Source organism: Mytilus californianus, unplaced genomic scaffold, assembly GCF_021869535.1.
Source record: "Mytilus californianus isolate M0D057914Y unplaced genomic scaffold, xbMytCali1.0.p SCAF_10, whole genome shotgun sequence".
Taxonomy (NCBI): domain Eukaryota; kingdom Metazoa; phylum Mollusca; class Bivalvia; order Mytilida; family Mytilidae; genus Mytilus; species Mytilus californianus.
This window is the reverse complement of record NW_026262582.1, coordinates 30,490,879-30,511,909: the sequence shown is the minus strand read 5'-3', so window position 1 is coordinate 30,511,909 and position 21,031 is coordinate 30,490,879. Positions and strand designations below refer to the sequence as shown.

General features: G+C 33.5%; 1 protein-coding gene across 2 annotated transcripts; it reads right to left on the bottom strand.

The window, feature by feature from the left end:
* Positions 1-3,476: 3,476 nt before the first annotated feature.
* LOC127717920 (uncharacterized) lies at positions 3,477-16,235 on the bottom strand. Of its 2 annotated transcripts, XM_052223786.1 has the most exons (5): positions 15,743-16,235; positions 11,629-12,306; positions 8,995-9,197; positions 5,664-7,398; positions 3,477-4,207 (listed from the first exon to the last, which is right to left on the bottom strand). In XM_052223786.1, exons 1-5 carry the CDS (start codon positions 15,947-15,949, stop codon positions 4,091-4,093), a joined length of 2,940 nt encoding a protein of 979 aa, XP_052079746.1. In that variant the 5' UTR covers positions 15,950-16,235; the 3' UTR covers positions 3,477-4,090. The 2 variants fall into 2 exon arrangements, with proteins under 2 accessions (XP_052079746.1, XP_052079747.1); XM_052223787.1 differs by lacking the exon at positions 15,743-16,235 and having other exon boundaries at positions 11,629-12,428.
* Positions 16,236-21,031: the final 4,796 nt, after the last annotated feature.

Here is a 21,031-nt window from a genome sequence, read left to right as displayed (position 1 = left end):
GGGATTTACTTGATGTTGGGTTTATTTGAAAGAGAGAAAAAATGCCGAACAATATGAATAGCTATCTTAGACTTACATTACTGGTGGTAATTTTTACAACCTTTGAAAACCAATTTTTAGAGGCATTTTTCAGTACAACCTGGAAAATTGGCAAATAATCTATTATTTTACAAAATGAATATATATAGAAGTTTATTCTCTTGAAAACCATCTAATTGGCTACGAAAAACAAGCTTAAAATTTTATCTAAACCTTTTTTTAATAACCCAAAATTTCTTTTGAAAATGGTAACAGGAGAGACAAGATATTGTACCACCTATCAAAAAATGTTTCAAGATATTCTTGTATGACATTATTAAGATTGCATCTTTTAATATGTTGTTCTATAAGTACTGTTTGTTTTGATTTGCTTATGTAGAGGGTGTTTTGAATAAGTAACTTTTAATAAATTTTTCAATTTCAAAATTCGACATTTTTTTTAAATGACCCATATATATATATCTCAATTATGAGACAAACAAACTATCTCATCAACGATTCTTTACAAGAAAAAATCAAGTTAAATTTGTTTCTATTTAGTATTACTCATTGAATTGAAACGAAACGAAAGGAATATATTAATATGTCAGAAATTTCATTAATTTAAGTTTTGATTCTTACGTTTTTCAGTTGACACAAAGTCATATATGGTCGTAAATTAGCCTAAGACTTAATGGAGGAGGCACGAAAAGTTCGAGCACGATTATCGTATTCGTACTAAAAAATCGACCAATTAAAATACTAGATTTTTTGTTTCGAGCGCAAATTTTATACTTCGAGTTCTGAGTAAAGTTTTATGACCGAGAGCCCTGGTCTCTCTCCTTTTGGAGTTCATGCGATTTAAAATGACATATTCTTTAACTGTAAACGTCATTTATTTATACTCAAAAGGACTAGAGCCCTTTGTCTGCACAATGCATGTGGTAAGAACATCTAAGACTATGAATATATGGAATCTTCATAGTACGTGTAGTAAATAACAATCAGATTACTGACATGTCTACACTGTTATCTATTGGTTTAAGTCTTGCTATGTGCCGGGAAGTAAATTTCTCTCGGGATTTGTGTAGATAATAGACATATCAAAATTATCCTGTTACCCATAACAGTTTTGCATTTTGTGTGTGCTAAACTGCGAGGATAAAGACAAAGATAAAGACATTGTAGCATTTTATAGAGTTGAAATAACCGGACATTTGATTATGTGTAAAATATATGTATGTATATATATACTTTTGAAGACGATTCAGTCAAATATTGTCCATCCTGTTACTGTAACCGTGGTAACCGGATATATAGACCAATTCATTTATTCATGTATGCTGTTGTGAAATAACTACTCCCTTGTTTGCAATGATAACGTTTTCTTGTGCATTCCTAGTTCCCTACACGCAATTTTACTATTTACAAGTACAATATTGTAATTAATGAATTTGCTGGTAACAACGAAGACAGGATAAACTTAAAATTTTCACCAAATGTCTTGAATTTGTCTCATCAAACAGAGCTTTTTTTCTACAAAAATGGGAAACGTATATATAATTCTATTGTTTCGGGTCATACAAAGTCTTACTTTGCGAAGAATCAAACTGATTCCCACAACAAATACACCGAAGACAATATAATCAAAATGATTGACAACCAATTTGTTGAGTGTGGTTTGGTGGATTGATATCTCAGCAGACCATCTGTATTTCAAGGAATAGCTAAGTGTTACCTACAACTGACCAACTTGTTACCGTACTCATATAAATCAGAATTCAAACAGAACCTTCTCAAAAGACAAAAGAAAGACAAAAATATCATACAAAGGTCTTTAATTTCACTTTAAGATTATTGATGAATGACACAGATGGACGATTTCAAGCTAGAATCAATGATAAACGGGATGGGTTAAACTTTCCCAGTGTCAACAGTCTTCCCATTTCCCAGCATTAACATACCCTCTTTTTCTTCGTATGGTGTTTTCATATTTCAGTTAATACGCTACGCTCGTGGATGTTTACGTTATACTCACATCAATAATAGGTGTGTACTCCTTACGAAAAAACTGCTCTAACACAGTTAAGAGGAAGAACGACTGAAATACATGTTTTACGGTTACTATCGCGAATTGGTTGACCGATACGGCATGCCTGTGTCTCAACTCACTACCGATCTTAGATCTTCAGATACCAGTATAGTCGTTTGATCAGTAAGTTTAACGATTGTGTCCTATTCCCGATTGTTACATTTTGAATGAGTGTTAATTCGCAAGGCCGTTGATATGTATATACACAGCAGGAGACGCTTACCAGGCCTTGCGATCACGAAAAGTTCGAGCACGATTATCGTATTCGTACTAAAAAATCGACCAATTAAAATACTAGATTTTGTGTTTCGAGCGCAAATTTTATACTTCGAGTTCTGAGTAAAGTTTTATGACCGAGAGCCCTGGTCTCTCTCCTTTTGGAGTTCATGCGAATTAAAATGACATATTCTTTAACTGTAAACGTCATTTATTTATACTCAAAAGGACTAGTGCCCTTTGTCTGCACAATGCATGTGGTAAGAACATCTAAGACTATGAATATATGGAATCTTCATACGTGTAGTAAATAACAATCAGATTACTGACGTGTCTACACTGTTATCTATTGGTTTAAGTCTTGCTATGTGCCGGGAAGTAAATTTCTCTCGGGATTTGTGTAGATAATAGACATATCAAAATTAAGACAAAACCAATATTTTTTCCAATACCCCAATTAAGATATCAAAGTTCAAGGGACTCTGACCTGACGAAGCAACTTTGAAACTGTAACATTTTTGACTTGGAATTGAATGAAAATAACGCTTTGTAAATTTCATGCAACCTACATTTCTGGAATGACCTTAATCAGAAACGATCAAAACCAAACATTTGAAAGACCAGAATGTATAAATATTAAATACCCGAATATGTTAAGAGCTATATGACAAAAAGGGATCTATAAAGATCAACTTTGTCTGAGGGAGTTGGAATCATATTTTCTTATTGAAACATGTATTTTAATTTTTTTTTTTAAAACATTTCATTTTGTGATTAGCTTTCAAATTTGATTTGTTTTCTGGTGTTGATTAAAAGATCCAAATAAATTGTCACTATTTTCATGTTTATTTTGGTAAATTGAATAAACAAGTCAGAACAATATAAAAGAGGGACGAAAGATACCAGAGGGACTGTCAAACTCATAGATCGAAAACAAACTGACAACGCCATGGCCAAAAATAAAAAAACAAACAGACAAATAATAGTACAGATGACACAACATAGAAAACTAAAGACTAAGCAACACGAACCCCACCAAAAACTGGGGGTGATCTCAGGTGCTCCGGAAGGGTAAGCAGATCCTGATCCACATGTGGCACATATGTGTATTTTGTGTTATGTTTTTATTATTATAATCTATATAAGAATGAAAATAAGAATATTTTATTGGCTTCTAATTCAAAATTATAGGATTGCTACCAAAATGTCTCAATAGACATTGGGTATTAAACATAAACACACAAGACTGAAGAACACATACATATATATGAATTTAAATATTGCTTCATCTGACAGTCATATTTATAAAAGATGGAATAATTTCACTAATTTAAGGAAGTAATTGTTCTCTAAATTTGTTTAGTGTTGTAAATATTTTCTAAATATGAAATACGATCCTAAACAAACAAATTAAGCTGTAACAACCCATTTCATTGGCAGAAATATACAGATACAACAATAATCGTATTTTGCATGTAAATTGACATATGCCTTTACATATTGTTTTTTCTTTAATGGTCATTCTTAAGAATGTTACTGCTGAATATGCAAGTTCGGTGTTTGATGTAGTTCACAGACCTGGTCTTCTATTTCAATTTATAAATCATGTTTAACGTGCTGCAGTAAGTGTCATGTTTATGACATAATGAAATATAGTAGCTAGGGTAACACAATAACAATATAATTGATATCTCTAGCCTCTCTTTTAAAAGATTTATCAGAATTTTCAAATACGTTCACCAACAATAAACATTTATATTTCTTTTAAACTTTATCTAACAGCGACTTCAGCATTTCATCATTTTCCAGTATATATCCAGCATTCTTCACTAACAGTTGTTGATGTTTAGTCTTCGTTTCTATTTCCTCAGCTGATATTACCTAAAATGAAATGCAAACCTCATATAAAACAGTATTATCACCCAAGAAAGAATCTTTTGTGAATGGAATTCCTTTCTAGAGTTAGTTCCGAAAAGTAGAACAATAAGTCAATGGATATTCCCGTTGTTTTATTATACATTAATAAACACCAAACTTCTTTAAAATATATCGATGTTAAATGCGGAGTACAGTGTACATATAACGGCTCCTTGTACCCCACTCGAACACGGACTGGACTCATGCACTCTTCTTTACTCAACTAAATGTTCAAGTTAATGATCACTATAGTCGAGACAGGGGAGGTTTAATCAGATACAAGAATAATCGACTGATCTGTAAAATTGCCGATTGTCACATGTTGAGTGATTAAAGATTCGGATGGCGTCTGATGAATGCATACCACGAGACGTTTACCCTGTCGACGTACCCGGTCGCACTCCTTTTGGAGTTTCCATAAGTTTTGTGTTTTACCTTGATTTGTATCTTTTTAATTTATTTATGAGATTTGAAAGTCGGTAAAGTACTAGAATCAGGTCTACCTAACTAACCAGAACACACCCTCTATGTACTATTTACTTGATGGTATGATGGATTATTATTTTTATCATTTACTTTTCTTTCTATCTATAATGTAGCTGTATATATAGCAATAATTGTAATGACTTTGTGTGCGTGTTTGTACTGTATTAATATAGCAAATATAACACCAGACAAAATTTGCTTTCTAACATTGGACTAATTACATGACCTTTTTGCAAATGTATAACGAAACGCGCGTCTTGCGTATTACATTTTAAACCTGGTACCCTTTGTTAGCTATTATTCGTATGTTTCTCTGTCCTATATGTTCTCCCATTTATTTGTATTGTAGTCCTGTCATGTAATGTTGTCATTTTAATGTTATATTTAACATTGCCATAAAAGCGGGAGGTTTGGCTAGCCACACAACCAGGGTCAACCCACCATTTTTTGTCTTAAAATGTCCTGTACCAAGTCAGGAAAATGGCCATCGTTATATTACAGTTCGTTTCTGTGTGTGTTACATTTTAATGTGGTGTTTCTGTTGTGTCGTAGTTCTCTTATATTTGATGTGTTTCCCTCAGTTTTAGTTTGTAAACCGGATTTGTTTTTTTCTCAATCGATTTTTGAATTTCGAACAGCGGTATACTACTGTTGCCTTTATGTATAACTATTCTTACCCTGTCGACGCACCCGGTCTCGCTCCTTTTTGGAGTTCATGCGTTTCCCTCAGTTTTTGTTTGTTACCCTATTTTGTAACTTCCTAATCGATTTACGATATTTGACGATCCATTTAAATATAATTTGAATTTTTCTATGAGTAGTGTTTTACATTTATTGAGCCACTTTTCTATCATATCAATATTTTATATACCATGAATTACTTTAATCTTCAATTTAAAACCGGAAAACCAGCAATTTCAAAGAATACCTCTACCTTATAAGTCAGTAGTCGTAAAAATTCATTTGACCCAATTTCAAATCTCGCCATTATTCTCACATCCGTTCCTGCATACCCTGTTGTTACAAGTCCTTCCCAAACGTGTTTACTCGTTTCTTCAAGATGCGTCCATCCTTTACATGATACTGCAGCAACGTCCACAGAATCAGGTATTTCAATAGAAAAATAAATATCTGTTTTGGCTGACAGTATTCCAGATTTAGGCGAAAATACGCCAATGTTGTTGATATGATCAAGGCATAGTTCTGGATATGGAGACCATCGTAAGGAAGGGTTAGTTACGGATACTAAACCATTATACAAACATTTAGAATCAGTTTCTCCAGCACCAGAAAATAACGATAACAAATATTCTCCTTTTCTAGGCAGATTTATGCGAATGATAATTAAAGAAGCGTTATATGTAATGAAAACATGTCGGATCATGTTATGAAAACATGACGTAATTATATGAAGACGAGGCTCAATATGACCACCACTATAATTCTGCAGACGCAAAGTTACCTCTCCTGAAGATGTGCTTTTGATAATTCCATTTACACAATCTGTGAACCTGATTCTTTCTCGTCTTCCGTCTTTTGTTATCCCAAGTTTCCCATCTTCAACAAGCGGTGGCATGCAATTACATGATGGTTCATTTAGGAAATGAATAAGATACGAACACACCGATGCATTATGTGATAGTAAAATTGTCTCTTTTTTTAAAATGTTGAATAGGACAAGACCTTTAAACGGGCTGCTTATTCTGTATGTTATTGAATCTGTGTCATACCAGAAGAAAACAAAACGTCTTGATATTGGTTCGTCGGAAGTAGACGTAGTGTCTATGCTGAAGTCATACATGTAGTCATCTTTGGTACGTTTGAACTTGATAAGTACTGAACTATCAGATGTGGTTATTTCTGAATCTCTGTGAGAGAGTGGAACAAGACCACAAATACTTGTATCAACCCCAGGTCCCCATTCGAAACGCAAAACATTTCTCGGAAATCCGCAAACATCTTTACAATCGGGTATGTTTTTGTTGTCGAATGATGCCAAAATGTCAAAGCAGCATACCATTACATATATACTAGAGGATTCTGTATCCATAGCATAGATTTTAAGCACTCCATTCTGGGCTGTTTTTAACTTGACCGCGGTTTCGCTTTTGTCAACGTCGGTATCAACAAACGTCCAGGATTTTTCAGGCGTGTCAAGACAATCACCGCTATAAGAGCAAAATCGTGCTGCAAATTGTATCTTCTTATTAGACGGAAAAGATATTTTAAAAGTTTTCAAACTATTTGATGTCATATCTACGTGAAAAGTGTGAGATGTTTTCAATGTCAGTTTCAGATCATAAAAGAAAGGTGTAAGGAAAACCATATTTTGCCATTCTTCGTAGTTAACTGGTCGCCATAGAAGTTGCCAATAAGATTTGTTTGGAAAACAGTAATAAACAAATTCAGTTGGATTAACCAAAAAATGTTTGTCCATTTGTTTACGGAAAAGAAAATCAACAGTATTTATTTTTCTGAATGAAGAACCAATCATAATACAGTTTTTAGACTCCCACAATTTCTTATCTACTGGATGAGGGTCGATCAACATCCATTTGTTTTCATATAATACTGCTAGCCACTGACTCACAACTGACCAATCCACTTTTTTCTCTTTCGGAATAGTTCTTAGATATCCATGAATCGTCATGCATGGAATACTTACAACACTGGAATGAATATAATTATATATCTATAATTCATTTGGGGGTGTATGTGTATATGCGTGTGTGTTTATTTTCATATGCTCTGTACTATTATGAATAATGGAAATAAAACTACATTATCATACAAGGGCGTAGGAGCAATTCCCTCCACACTTTTTGGCAAAACAAATTTATTGAAAACAAAAATGAAAATGATAAGGGACACTGACTAACGTCTCGTCTAATATATAGATGTGTTGTTTTTTATGCTTGTCACTCTCAGAGGTTTGCCTTTCCCCTTTCTTTGTAGTCTTCTCCTACGCCACTGTAATATATTATATATTTATTATCATATACATGTTTGAGAGGCGTAGACGTGCTGTAAACATTTTTTGTTTTGTTTTTTTGATAATTGTATATACCATATGTCTAATTTTTTTTGGGTTCGAGTAAAGTTTTCAAAAAGTAGTCAATGTCCCCTTGATATATTCCGCCTCTTTTTAAAGAAATAATGTAACTAAACAAGACCAAAAATATAGCTTTACACGGTATAGGAATCAGAGCTTTACATGAAGGAGATACATTCCTGAAGATGATCTTTTAAGTTAGGTCTGGTATCTTTGATGATGTTTTTTTTACCATTTATTTTATAACAGAAAGTTGTATTAACATTATATCCGTATGGTATGTCTGAACTACTGGGCTGTTGTTGTATCAAATTTTCAATCTATTGAAATATGGATATGCAACGAAAGTTTTGAACGAAGACGTATGCCGTTAATTCCATGGTAACCGATTGGATGCTATTGACAACAACGTCACACAATCGCAGTCAACGTTTCCGGAAATTTTAAATATATATTCGAATCATTTCACTTGTATTGCATTAGAATTGGATAACATTTTTGGATTTGACCTTGGAAACTCGTCAAACACAGCACTGGTATTCCTTAATTTGACGGACACACGTGCAGTTTCTACTGGTTACGCAGAGCAGAGTCGGAAAAACGGATATTTGCGACAGTCAAATCCTCAATCATGTCAATTGACAATGACAACTATTCAAATACATAACGGTTAATCCTATTACAATGCAATACAAGTAAAATGTTAAAATATAGATTTGAAATATCCCAGAAACGTTGACGTTGTTGCCAATTACTCAAAATGGTCAACCGTCGAATTGATGCGTCGCTGGGTAAACTCAATTGGCGACAGTAAAACCTATATTTTACTTAGGCTACGCTTAAAATGCAATACAGTTATCTATTAAATAGTCTATCTCTTTGCCTTTTTGATCAGTGTTAATATACTGGTATCACATATGTCTAATGATTGGTTTTTTTTGTGTGTCGACGAGGTCGATGACGTATACCCCGTTGCGTGTTGCTATGGCAACTGAATTTGCAACACAACCATGTTTATTTTACTAGGGTCAAGTTAAAATACAATACAGTTATCTCCTAAATAGTCTTTCTCTTTACATTTTTGCTCAATTTAAGGTAACTGATATTGCAGGAACCCTTCTGTTTTTGTCGTAGTGACCATTGACAACTACTTCACGTCTGTTTAAATTCATATTTTCTTTGATATATAAAAGGGGAAGAATTTTATATTCACCTGCAAAGATATTGAAATATCTCCACATAAATATCGGTCTCTTCATCTTTAATATGTATACCAAGATGTTTAGCATCAATTTCTATTTGTTCCCTAGAAGTGAATGACGTCACGACATCGAAGATCAATCGAAGTTTGTCGTAAGATGTAACCTCCTGTTTCAAACGGCTTTCGAAATTGGCAAGTGGTATACTCGAACACATCTAAAAATGAACATGTAAATGCATTATATTAAAATAAACATTAAATGTAATCTAACTGAATGCACGAGGGCCTTGACTAAGTGATATTATATCATACTTTGATATTAATGTAACACGCTGTTCATCTGTATTTTGGTATCCCATAGCTGCTCTAGTACTTGCCATGAAAGTCCCAAGCTGACAGTAAAGTCGATATTGAGAATACCATAGCTGTGATAACAGTGACTGTGAAGTTAAAATTCTGACGGTAAATGAGTAAAATTCATTATGGGAGTGGGACACGTTATGGAAGGATGACTTTTAAAGAAAGTTTAATGTTCTGTGTGTTGTTAACAAAAAGTATGATACAGACAAAGGTTTGCACAGCGCGTTTTTCTGAAATTACCTTCAACCGGCGCGCTAGAGACCGAACTATTGGAAAGCGAACAGTTTTTGTATTTGTTCTTTGTATTTTGAATAGTTTTATTTTGTTTGTACAATTTTTATTTATTTTTTCAATACATCAGCCTTAATTATCTTAGTGTATTGTTAGAGATAATTTAACTTACATAATGTTCTGATGTATTTTGTAAACTGTTCTTGTTAGACTGACCTGTTAGTTGTGCGGGATGTATAGATACACAGTCACGTCAGGTCTCGCCTATGACGTTAAAATAAACAAATTAAAAGCATAGGTAAAGGTTATGGATGGGGTTTTACAGAATAGAGAATAATGTGCAAAAAATATAAAGAATAGAGAAAAATGGACCAAAAAATAAAGAATAAAGAATAATGCGGTGCTAAAATATAAAGAATAGAGAATAATGGGGAAAAAGTATAAAGAATAGAGAATAATGGGGAAAAAGTATAAAGAATAGAGAAAAATGGCCTACCAAATTAAAGAATACAGAAATGAAGGACCCCCATCCAGACCCTCATATAAGAGTGAGACAGACTCTATAGACGCGAAAGAACCCGTTGAACAGCGTATTTTCAGTTTTCCGGTGCATGTTTTACTACGAGATGTTTGAATAAATAACACGTCCATTTGGTTACGTAGGATGACGCCATACACAATGTCCGAATGCGGATATAAATAAAATGAGATATGGGTTTAAAGTGTCGATTCCAAATAGAGACGGAAGATATCAAGGAGACCAAGAATGTATATATTAGTTATAAATCCTCGAAGGAGATATTCAAAACGCATAAGTCGAGAGAACTGATAACGCCATGGGAAAAAACCCGGAAAACGACAAAAATCCAAACAAGTCCACAAAACATTACATAGAAAACGAAAGACTGAGCAACACGAAACCCACCTTAATTGATTGGAACTGAAATGACTGTCATACAAGCGAGAGGTTCGATGCATCTAGTTAAATGAATAAAATTAACTGTTCCATATACACCTAGTTCAACAAATGAAAATGCCTGTACCATCTACACCTAGTTCAACGAATGAAAGTAGCTGACCCTAAAGTCAGTATAATGAAAGTCAACCGTCAATTTCTCTAATGAGGCTCGTTTGTGATGATTTCCCCCTAACTAAGCTTGATATATGTAGATATATATATATATATATATAAGCAAGTCTAAAAGGGTACAACATCACCAACAATATAAAATCATGAACAAATGTTAAATATTTCGGATAACTAATATCCTTCATCAGTAAGATGTCAAATGATTCTTATCCTGACATTTGGTAGTCAAACTGAAATAATAATCTTGATCGTTATACAAATTATCACGAATCAATACGCTGGTAAATGTTTTCAATATTGATGTTTGGGAAGAAAAATAAATTCCTTAAAACTGTACGAGTCCTGTACTGAAGCCCGAGTTACAGGAAACAAGTGATGGTAGGGGCTTATTCTATGTTTTTTTCATTAATGCCCTCTGGGGAAACTGTCTTAAACTTTCTTATCCAAACACTTTCCCGAGCAAGTCTGTCGGCCCTTGACCAACCCTCGTTGTGGTCTATGATAGTGATGGTAAGGTTTTTGAGATAATCTTTTTGTGTGCAGAAAATAACATATTAAATAGAAAATAATATGGTATGGAAGCTTAAAGATCGACATTCCGTGTGGACGAAATGCGGACTCAATCTGTAGATATAAATAGAAAAATCCTCTCAATATACATGTACAACATCATAGCAAAAAAAATCATGAAAAATGTTTCGGGAGGAATGAATGAAAGACATATTTTGTGTCAATTTTGTCTTCAAACCTTTGTAGTAAAAACACTAACGGTACCTTTATTTATGCACCAGATGCGCATTTCGGAAATTAATGTCTCTTCAGTGATGCTATAGACCGAAAAATTTAAAATCCAAAACCTAATAAAAACGTTGGAATAGCTGATAAAAACGAAAAGGACCTAAAGTCCCTGTAACATGTTTTATCGTGAATACAGAACTGAATATAATTTGATACATTTTATTTACCTTCGTTCCATTGGTATGGTCATCGTAACTTATATCCCAGCGATATGGTATTGGTAGTGGCATTCCATCATTAAATCGAGGAACATCACAATCTTTTCTTCCCAGGATGCTATTTTGTGCTGACTCTAACACATTCGGAGAAGGGTGGAGCAAAAATAATTCCTTCTGTATAAGTGGTTTATATTTTTCAAAGGCAGTTGGTATTAAATGTTCATCAAACTTTGATTTTAAAACATGTTTTTCTTCTTTTTCTTTACTGGAATTACCATTTAGGTCATTCGTTTGAGGAAGTTCATCTTCAATTTTTGTTTCTAAATTTATTACATCATTTTGCAATTTATCGTTTTCGCTGCCAGTTATCGCATTATTTTGTGTTCGGTCGTTTTCTGTGCATTGGTCTCTTGCCATTTTAGTGGAAAATGGAGGGATGTTAGCAATGCCCTCTACATTCGAAATCTCGTTGCAATCTTCTTGTATATCTGCAGAATTGCTGAATTGAGAATGTGAGGAGAGTATTTCCGGTTCAGCGTCTGATTCATTTTCTGAATGACCTTTTAGTCCTCGGAAAATAATTTCACATGCTCTTCTGTCATTCTGGTTTCCTGTTACTTTGTCTTGCAATTCTGTACATTTATTTGAAGAAATAGAGTTTTTTCCTTCACACTCAGAAGTAATAGGCTGAAATAATTAAAAGGGTTAGTTTACCGTTTCACAACCATGTTTGGTCAATGTCAGATTAGATATGTTATAAAAAATTTCCGCTCTCGTTTTACAACCGTGTTTACACAATGTCAGATCAAGGTACAATTCTGACGAAACCTCAAATAAGATCGAGATATAATTTGGCAAGATATTTTGAGTAACAGGACTGTCGGTTAGTTCCTGTCATTGCATTTGATTCGTTTCTTTTAAGAAAATGTCACCAAGGCCAAGACAATATTTACTGTTTATGTGAGCTGAAGATTAAATCTCTTGTTTTTAGATGAACTGTCAGATATCTTCCTTTGATTTATTTATACAATAATTACATACAAATATTTTATTTGGTTTATATACTATCAAGTTCAAAATAAGATATTTTATAGCTCATGTACAAGGACAACAATATACAATGGTTTTAGTTAAAGGTGACTTCTAGTCCGAAGCTTTTATAAAAAGCATGTTCAGAATTGAGTTTAAGAAAATCTGAATTAAATATTAGGGGACGATCATTTGATATCCATAGGGATTGAAAATGAATATTTTGGCCTGGTATGAACTAAAAAATTATAAATATCCAAGATAGGATAAAAATGAATCATTGAATCTGTGCAACAAATTATATGAAATTACTGTGTGTACTCTGTGTGAAAGTGGATACAAATGAACCGTAGTAATTAAAAAAATATATCTTATAAGTACAAGTGCTTTATTTTGAAACTGGGAATTTTTCACAAGCAAATACCTCAATAGTACATGTCTGTTGATTTGAACTTTTTCCATGTATTTAGTAAATAAAAAAAATAGTAGTGCAAATGAAACTAGATGTGTCGGAACGACACGAATGACCCCGCTCGCAAATAAAAGCTTGAAGCCATTTTAAGCAGTGGAAATTTGAGAATGAAAGTCCGTATAATTGTTATTTTCACGAAATTTTTAAAGTCCAAAGCCTGTAATTTCGTCAAATATCAATGGAGCGGTACCAAAAATAAACCCAACCTGTAAATCATCATAGTAGACTCACTTACTTAAAAGCAGCTCAATATGTGATGGCGTTTAGAAAAAAAGTCCGTATAACTGTTATTTTCACAAAAATATCAAGTCCAAAGCGGTTATTTCGGCTAAAATCAGCCGAGCGGAACCTATTGTAAACTCAATCTGTTGACTTGACTTGTTCTTGTATTGTTATGAATCACATTTTATGACCAAACTCAGTAAAGACCCGTCTAAATTGCATTTAATTGATAAATTCAACAACACTTACCGTTATCTTGATGATATTTTTTCGTTAAATAATTAAGAATTTTCTAAATATACTGCCGAAATTTACCAAAAGGTACTTACTTTAAATAAATCAAATATAAACAGTAATAACTGTCCTTTTCTAGATTCAGATATTTCAGTTTTACACGGGAAACTCTACACTGAAATAAAAGGGAGGATTTTTCGTTCCCTAATGTTAATTTTCCTTTTTAGGACGGTGATGTACCTTTGGCACCATCGTACGGCGTTTATATATCACAACTCGTTCGCTATGCCCGTGTCTGTTGTGACGTTTTGGATTTCAATGAACGTTATCTATGTATTACTGGTAAATTATTAAGTCAGGGATTTCGTTACCACAAATTATTTAAAACTTTTACTAAATTCTTCCATAGATATAAAGATTTGGTTTTGAAGTTTGGTTGTACCTGTAGAAAACTTATTTCAAACGGGGTAGCACATCCTAATTTTTACGGAGATGTTGTTTACTGAGCCCGGAAATTTAAAAACGATCCGGGTAAACTTGATCCTTTAAAAAAACTTATTCTAAAAGGTTACCAATTCAACACTGCAATTAGATCTTTGAATGTTGTTTTTATTGGTATTAATATTGATTTTGTTATCAGTAATTTAAAATCAAACTAAATATTATTTGTATATACATATGCACATTCATGGCTCTACAATCTGCCGATACCTGTATCTTGGCATTGCACAAGGTCATGTTTTTCTCTGACTGTTAATGACGTCTTTACACTAAATCCATTGGATGTTGGATGTGTACTGATTGATATTTTAGTCTTAGATGCATGATTTTTTTATTAGTTGTTATTGGCTTTGGACTAGCTGTCAGTAACTGCGAGTACTCTCAGATGTGTACTTAGTGTCTTTTTGTTTTGGGGATGCATAAGTACCCTGCCACGTCCACTCTGTGTTTTTGTTATATGTATTACTGTTTGTATCCATCTGCAGAGTTAAGCTTTTTCGACTGATTTTTACAGTTTTTTCTTATGTTGTACTGTTACACCACTGTCCCAGGTTAGGGGGAGGGTTGGGCGCCCGCTAACATGTTTAACCTCGCCACATTCTGTATGTGCCTGTCCCAAGTCAGAAACTTGTAAGTCAGTGGTTGTTTTTGTTGTTTTTGTTTCTGTATAGCATATTTGTTGTTCGTTAATTGTTTTTTATAGTTTGTTCTTGTGCTGTTTCATCACTGTCCCAGGTAAGGGGAGGGTTGGGCGCCCGCTAACATGCTTAACCCCGCCACATTCTGTATGTGCCTGTCCCAAGTCAGAAACCTGTAAGTCAGTGGTTGTTTTTGTTGTTTTTGTTTCTGTATAGCATATTTGTTGTTCGTTTATTGTTTTTTATAGTTTGTTCTTGTGCTGTTTCATCACTGTCCCAGGTTATAGGGGAAGGGTTGGGCGCCCGCCAAACATGTTTAACCCCGCCACATTCTGTAGTGCCTGTCCCAAGTCAGGAACCTGTTATTCAGTGGTTGTCATTTGTTTCTGTGTATCATATTTGTTTTTCGTTCATTATTTTGTACATAAATGAGGCCGTTAGTTTTCCCGTTTGAATTGTTTTACATTTGTCATTTCGTGGCCTTTTATAGCTGACTATGCGGTATGGGTTTTGCTCATTGTTGAAGGCCGTTCGGTGACCTATGGGTGTTAATTTCTGTGTCATTTGGTCTCTTGTAGAGAGTTGTCTCGTTGGCAATTATACCACATCTTCGTATTTTTATATTTACATATATATACTCAAAATCAGCTCAATATGCGAAGTCGTTTAAAAACGAAGTCCGTATAACTGTTATTTTTTACGAATTTTTCAAAGTCTAAAGACAGAAATTTCGGCAAAATACAATGGAGCGGAACCAAATATAAACTCGATCTGTAACTCATCTTAGTAGACTCACATACTAAAAACCAGCTCAATTTGTTAAATGGTTTAGAAAAAAGGTCCATATAACTGTTCGTTGCCATTGTGTCTATACCTATTACACAATGTCATATTTGATAAATAGATCAACCCACTTATTAAGGTGCTAACATCTTTCTTAACTAAAACTTCTTGTACTGTACCTTTAAGAAATAGTTATTCAGTTAAAGATTTTAAGATTTCTATTCCACATTAAAATCTGTCTTACCTTAGAAGCACTGTTATAAAGTTCAAGATTTTTATTACAGTTTTTAACTGTGATGTCAGTGTCGAAAGAATCATCCAAAACAGTACGTTCCTCAGTGGTATTAGTGGCATCGTCAGATTTATGTTCAGTGATATCAGTAGACAGATGGTTAGACAAACGTGTCTCGCCAGACTTAGGCTGCTTAGGTTTACTTGTTGCGCTTCCCATTCTTCTTTATTCATCCTTTGTATATCATCTCTTCATTTTCCCCCAACTGATATTTTGAAAATAGATTCAAGAGTGGACCAATGCACCTTTTTACATCCAATTAACACATTTCTTTTTAGGGGAAAACAACTTTCCAACAATGAATCACTTTAGAATTCATTCCTCATAATAGAAAATTATACCCTAATTAATTGAACATTATAAAGAACAAAAGACATTAAGGGCGTCCAATTCATAGTCATAACTACATTATTGTTAATTATAAAAGCTATAACGCCAATGTAGTACCATGTTCAAATAGTTTAAATTGTAATAAAACAGTGATAATGATCGTTAGGTTGTATGCCATTGTTTTTACAGATGTATTGTGATGTTAAATGAACTTATAGGAACTCTAGTGGAAAGAACGCGATCTGAAAGGGGCTCTCGTGGAAAGAACGCGGTCTTAAAGGTGCTCTCGTGGAAAGAACGCGGTCTTAAAGATGCTCTCGTGGAAAGAATGTGGTCTTAAAGGGGCTCTAGTGGAAAGAACGCGGTCTTATAAAGATGCTCTCGTGGAAAGAATGTGGTCCTAAAGGGGGTTTCGTGGAAAAGACATTTGTTTTACATTGTTGATTGTATTTCAAACTATTTAAAGAACCAGTGTATTCTAAAATGAATTTTTATCAGTTATGTGTTAAACTATGAATAAGAATAATAATATGTCGTTTAAATAAAGCGGTCATATTACCTCTGTAAATTAAAAGGTTTTAGTGTCATGTGAAATCTAGTAGGAAAAAAAAGGAATACATTCCAGTTAAATTACTGTAATATGTGTGTATAATGCGTTTCAGAAAATAGAGAACTTGAAAATTAACTAGTAAACGATGATGAAATAAACAATAGAGAGAAACATACTCAGCCTATACACCATATCAATACTTTGGCAATAGTACAATGTTATAACATTTGTAAAAACATTTTTATGAAATAGTCGTTAAATTTTGGCTCACCTGGCCCAAAAGGCCAATTGAGCTTTTCTCGTCACTTGGCGTCCGTCGTTGTCCGTTAACTTTTACAAAAATCTTCTCCTCTGAAACTGCTGGACCAAATTTAACCAAACTTGACCATAATCAACATTAGGGTATCTAGTGTAAAAAAAATCTGTCCGATGACCCCGTCTACCAAACAAGATGACACATGGCTAAAAATAGAAAATAGGGGTAAAATGAAAGTTTTGTCTATTATTTTGAAAACCGTTATTAATAGAGAAAATGTTACAAGGACGAACATGTTCAGAATGTTGAGCTCTACCAATTGTTCCTTGAAATCGTCAGTCGACTCCTAATTAGAGTTATTACCCTTTGGTGACGATTTTTACCAATTGTTTGCGTGTTTGCCTTATATCTTAATATCATAATAGATAGATAGAAACTTAAATAAGCAAAAATGATCAGCAAGACAAGATCTACATTTTAGACAGTATGGAGGAAATTTCCGACGACTCCTTATTGTCCTTTAATGATGATTTTTACCATTTTTTTTTTAACGTTTTGCCTTATATGATAAAAATTTTAATATATAAATAGAAACTTTCAATAACAAAAATGATCAGCAAGGCAAGATCCACAATCAAGTCAAGTTTTGACGATATAATTAGTAGACTGTCACTCTTCGTAGGAGTGATTGCCCTTAAATGAGGATTTTTTTTAACCCTCTGTTGTGTGTTTTGAGCAAAAACTAAAGAAGATAGAGAGAAACTAAACAGACAAAATGATCAGCAATACAAGATCAACAATAAGAAATTGTTGTCAAATTTTTGTCATGAATTCTATTCCTGTCTACAATGTTGGAGAGAGTCCATTGTTGATTATGCACATAGACCTAGGGAAGCGACACATGCTCTTTAGAGCCGCTAGTTTTTAATTCACTTAGAATGAGGTTCCAATTATTCTCAACAATGCTCAGACAATGTTGACATTAGGCGGTTTATACTATCGTGTCTAAGCTTCTAATTTTTTTTTCTACACAATATGTATTCTTTCTCTGATTTTCGTTGTGCAGAAAATTGTTTGAATGCAACCAAAATAGTTAAGTTATTTTACAAAATCACACACGAGCTAACTTTCACGTTATAAATCTAATCCTGGATGGGGGTTTACTAAATAGAGAATAGTCGGGCAAAAATAAAGAATTAAGAAAAATTGGTATAAAATGAAAAAAAAAGAGAATAACGGGGTGCTAAAATATGAAGAATGGAGAATGATAAGCAAAATTAAAAGAAAAATGAATGGAGAAAAATGACATAATTAGTTAAAGAATAAATAAACGAAAAACCCCCGATAATTGACGAGGTTCAGTCTAACACATGAATATGTGACGGGGTGGAACTAGTTTTTTTTTAAAAGTCAACTCCCCTTTTCAATCTCAAACAATAGTCTAACAAGGTACACAAAAATCCGTAAAGGAAAGGTCTAAAATCTATAAAATTGTATTATAGATAACAAAAACATAAGTACAAACAAAATACAAACAAAATACAACTGAACCACACCAAATTAAACAATGCTTACAGTTATTGGTAGCATGCTCAAAGTGTTTAACCTGGTATCATGCCGTCCTACACTCTAATGTCGATTACTGTATTTCATAGAAGATACAATACAGCATCGTCATACACAGCACGGGAAGACACAATTATGGCCGATGCCCAGAGCACTCTCAAACTAAGACTAGCGACTGGGCGTTTATTTAAAAAAAAAATTACTAGATACAGTGATTGAACAACAGTATAATTATTTACATTTTTCAATAAGTCAAATTTCTAAACTTATATTTTGATGAACAGCATTACCGTAAACATGTATCAGATATGAACAAGCATTCTGTGAGTATTGCCTGGCAATACATAGTCCCTTACCGGTTAAAAATTCATTGTACTAGAACAAAATGCTAACTTGATCTATAACTTATCATGGTGTACACTATATAACAAATATCAAGTCAATATCTTCAAGCATGACAAAAAAAAAAAAAATGTGGAAATTGATTATTTGAGTGGATTTTCTAAGTCCAAGGACCATAACTCTACACAAAATCATCAAAACAGAACAAAATTCGAACTTGATCTGTAACTTGTCATGATAAAACTATATACCAATTATCAAATCAATATTTTCAGCCATGATGAAAAAAGTGAGGAAAACTATTATTTTCGTGAATTTTCTAAGTCCAAGGACCATAACTCTGCACAAAATCATTAGACCGGACCAAAATTCAAACTTGATCTGTAACTTGTCATGATAAATATATATATTATTCATCAAATCAATATCTTCAAGCATGACAAAGAAAAGTACGGAAAACTGATTATTTGAGTGAATTTTCTATGTTCAAGGACCATAACTCTGCACAAAATCGTCAGACTGGATTAAAATTCGAACTTGATCGGTAACTTGTCATGATAAAACAATACAACAAATATCAAATCAATATCTTCAAGCAAGAAGAATAAAAGTGTGGAAAACTGATTTGCCGGACTGACAGATGGACAGACAGACAGACAGACGGACGGAGTTCAAACCTAAAGTCCCCTTCGACTTCGTCAGTAGGGGACTAAAAACTGCATTGAATTAGATTCCTGCAAACGGATTCATTCTTCAATGCAAAATAAATCTATTTGTGATAAAATTTAATAAAATATTTTACCAAATTTAAGACATGAATATCCTTGCTGTTATGCAAATATTACCTTAATAGAAATCCCTGACTTCACTGCAGACACGACATATTGATTTAACTGAGAAATGTACTTTCCAAAAGAAGGAACCAATGCAGTAACATGCACAACCAAGAAAAGTTAAACAATGGGCAATGAAAAAGTCTCGTCAATTAGCAGTGGCTAATGATGAAGTTGCAGAATTAACGTCAACTATATATACATATATAATATTAAATTAATAGTTAAGATCCATTTTGTTACATTTGGTGATCCCTTTATTTGGCAATTGCCAATGGCAGTCAGCAGGGTTTAAGAACATCCGTTGTTCGACCTGCTAGTCAAATGCGTTTTGTTAAAATATACTTTTTCACTTTATGGTCTTTTGGAAAATGTTGTTTGTGCTGTATTTAGACCCCTCTACCAAGAAATTTGTTTTGCATGCACACGTATAAAAATTGCGGTTTTTATCCAACTCAATAATAGGTTTGAACGTTGTTTTCAATTTAGACTTGTTTATAATATATATATATATAGCTAGCAGTGGCTAATAATAAGGTTGAAGAATACACATCAACTAGAAGTGGCTAATGATGAAGTTGCTTGACTTTTATGTAATACAATGTATTTATGTCACAGATGATCAGAATGTTCAAATTTTCATGACCACAATCCTGTCCTCATTTCCTCATTTGTGACTTCATGGAATAAGACTTATCACTGGATTTGTACTTGCATGAGTAACACGACGGGTACTGTATGTGGAGCAGGAGTGATTACCCTTCTGGAGCACTTTAGTTCTGTTTATAAACTTGTTCGTCTTTTCGTTTTTTGCAATGAAGTCGTCAGTTTTTCTTTAACTTGTGAGTTTTTAATGTTCCATTGGCATCTACCGCCTCATTTTTGCAATGGCTGATGATACCTCTGGGGATTTCCTTTCAATTAGAAGTGGGAAATGGTACTTTGGGTGGCTAATAATACCTTTGGGCAATCACAATCAACGAGCAATGGCTAATGATAACTTTGGGGGAATTTCATTTAACTAGCAGTGGCTATGGTTAACTTTAGGGGAATGCTATTCAACTAGCAGTGGCTAATGATATATTTGGGGAAATTCAATTTAACTAGCTGTGGCTAAATAATGATAACTTTGGGGGAATTCCAGTCAACAAGCAGTGTCAACCCAGTAGAAGAAATGCTAAACAAGAATTCATGCATTGTCATGCTAAGCATTTACCCATATGTAATTCAAATTATTAGAAAACAAGAAGTAGGTGTTACAGACAAAAACTAGAGGCTCTCAAGAGCCTGTGTCGCTCACCTGATTCTACTTTGGTTTTGGAAATCATGTAAAAATAGATTAAAATCATTACAGATACCCTAAT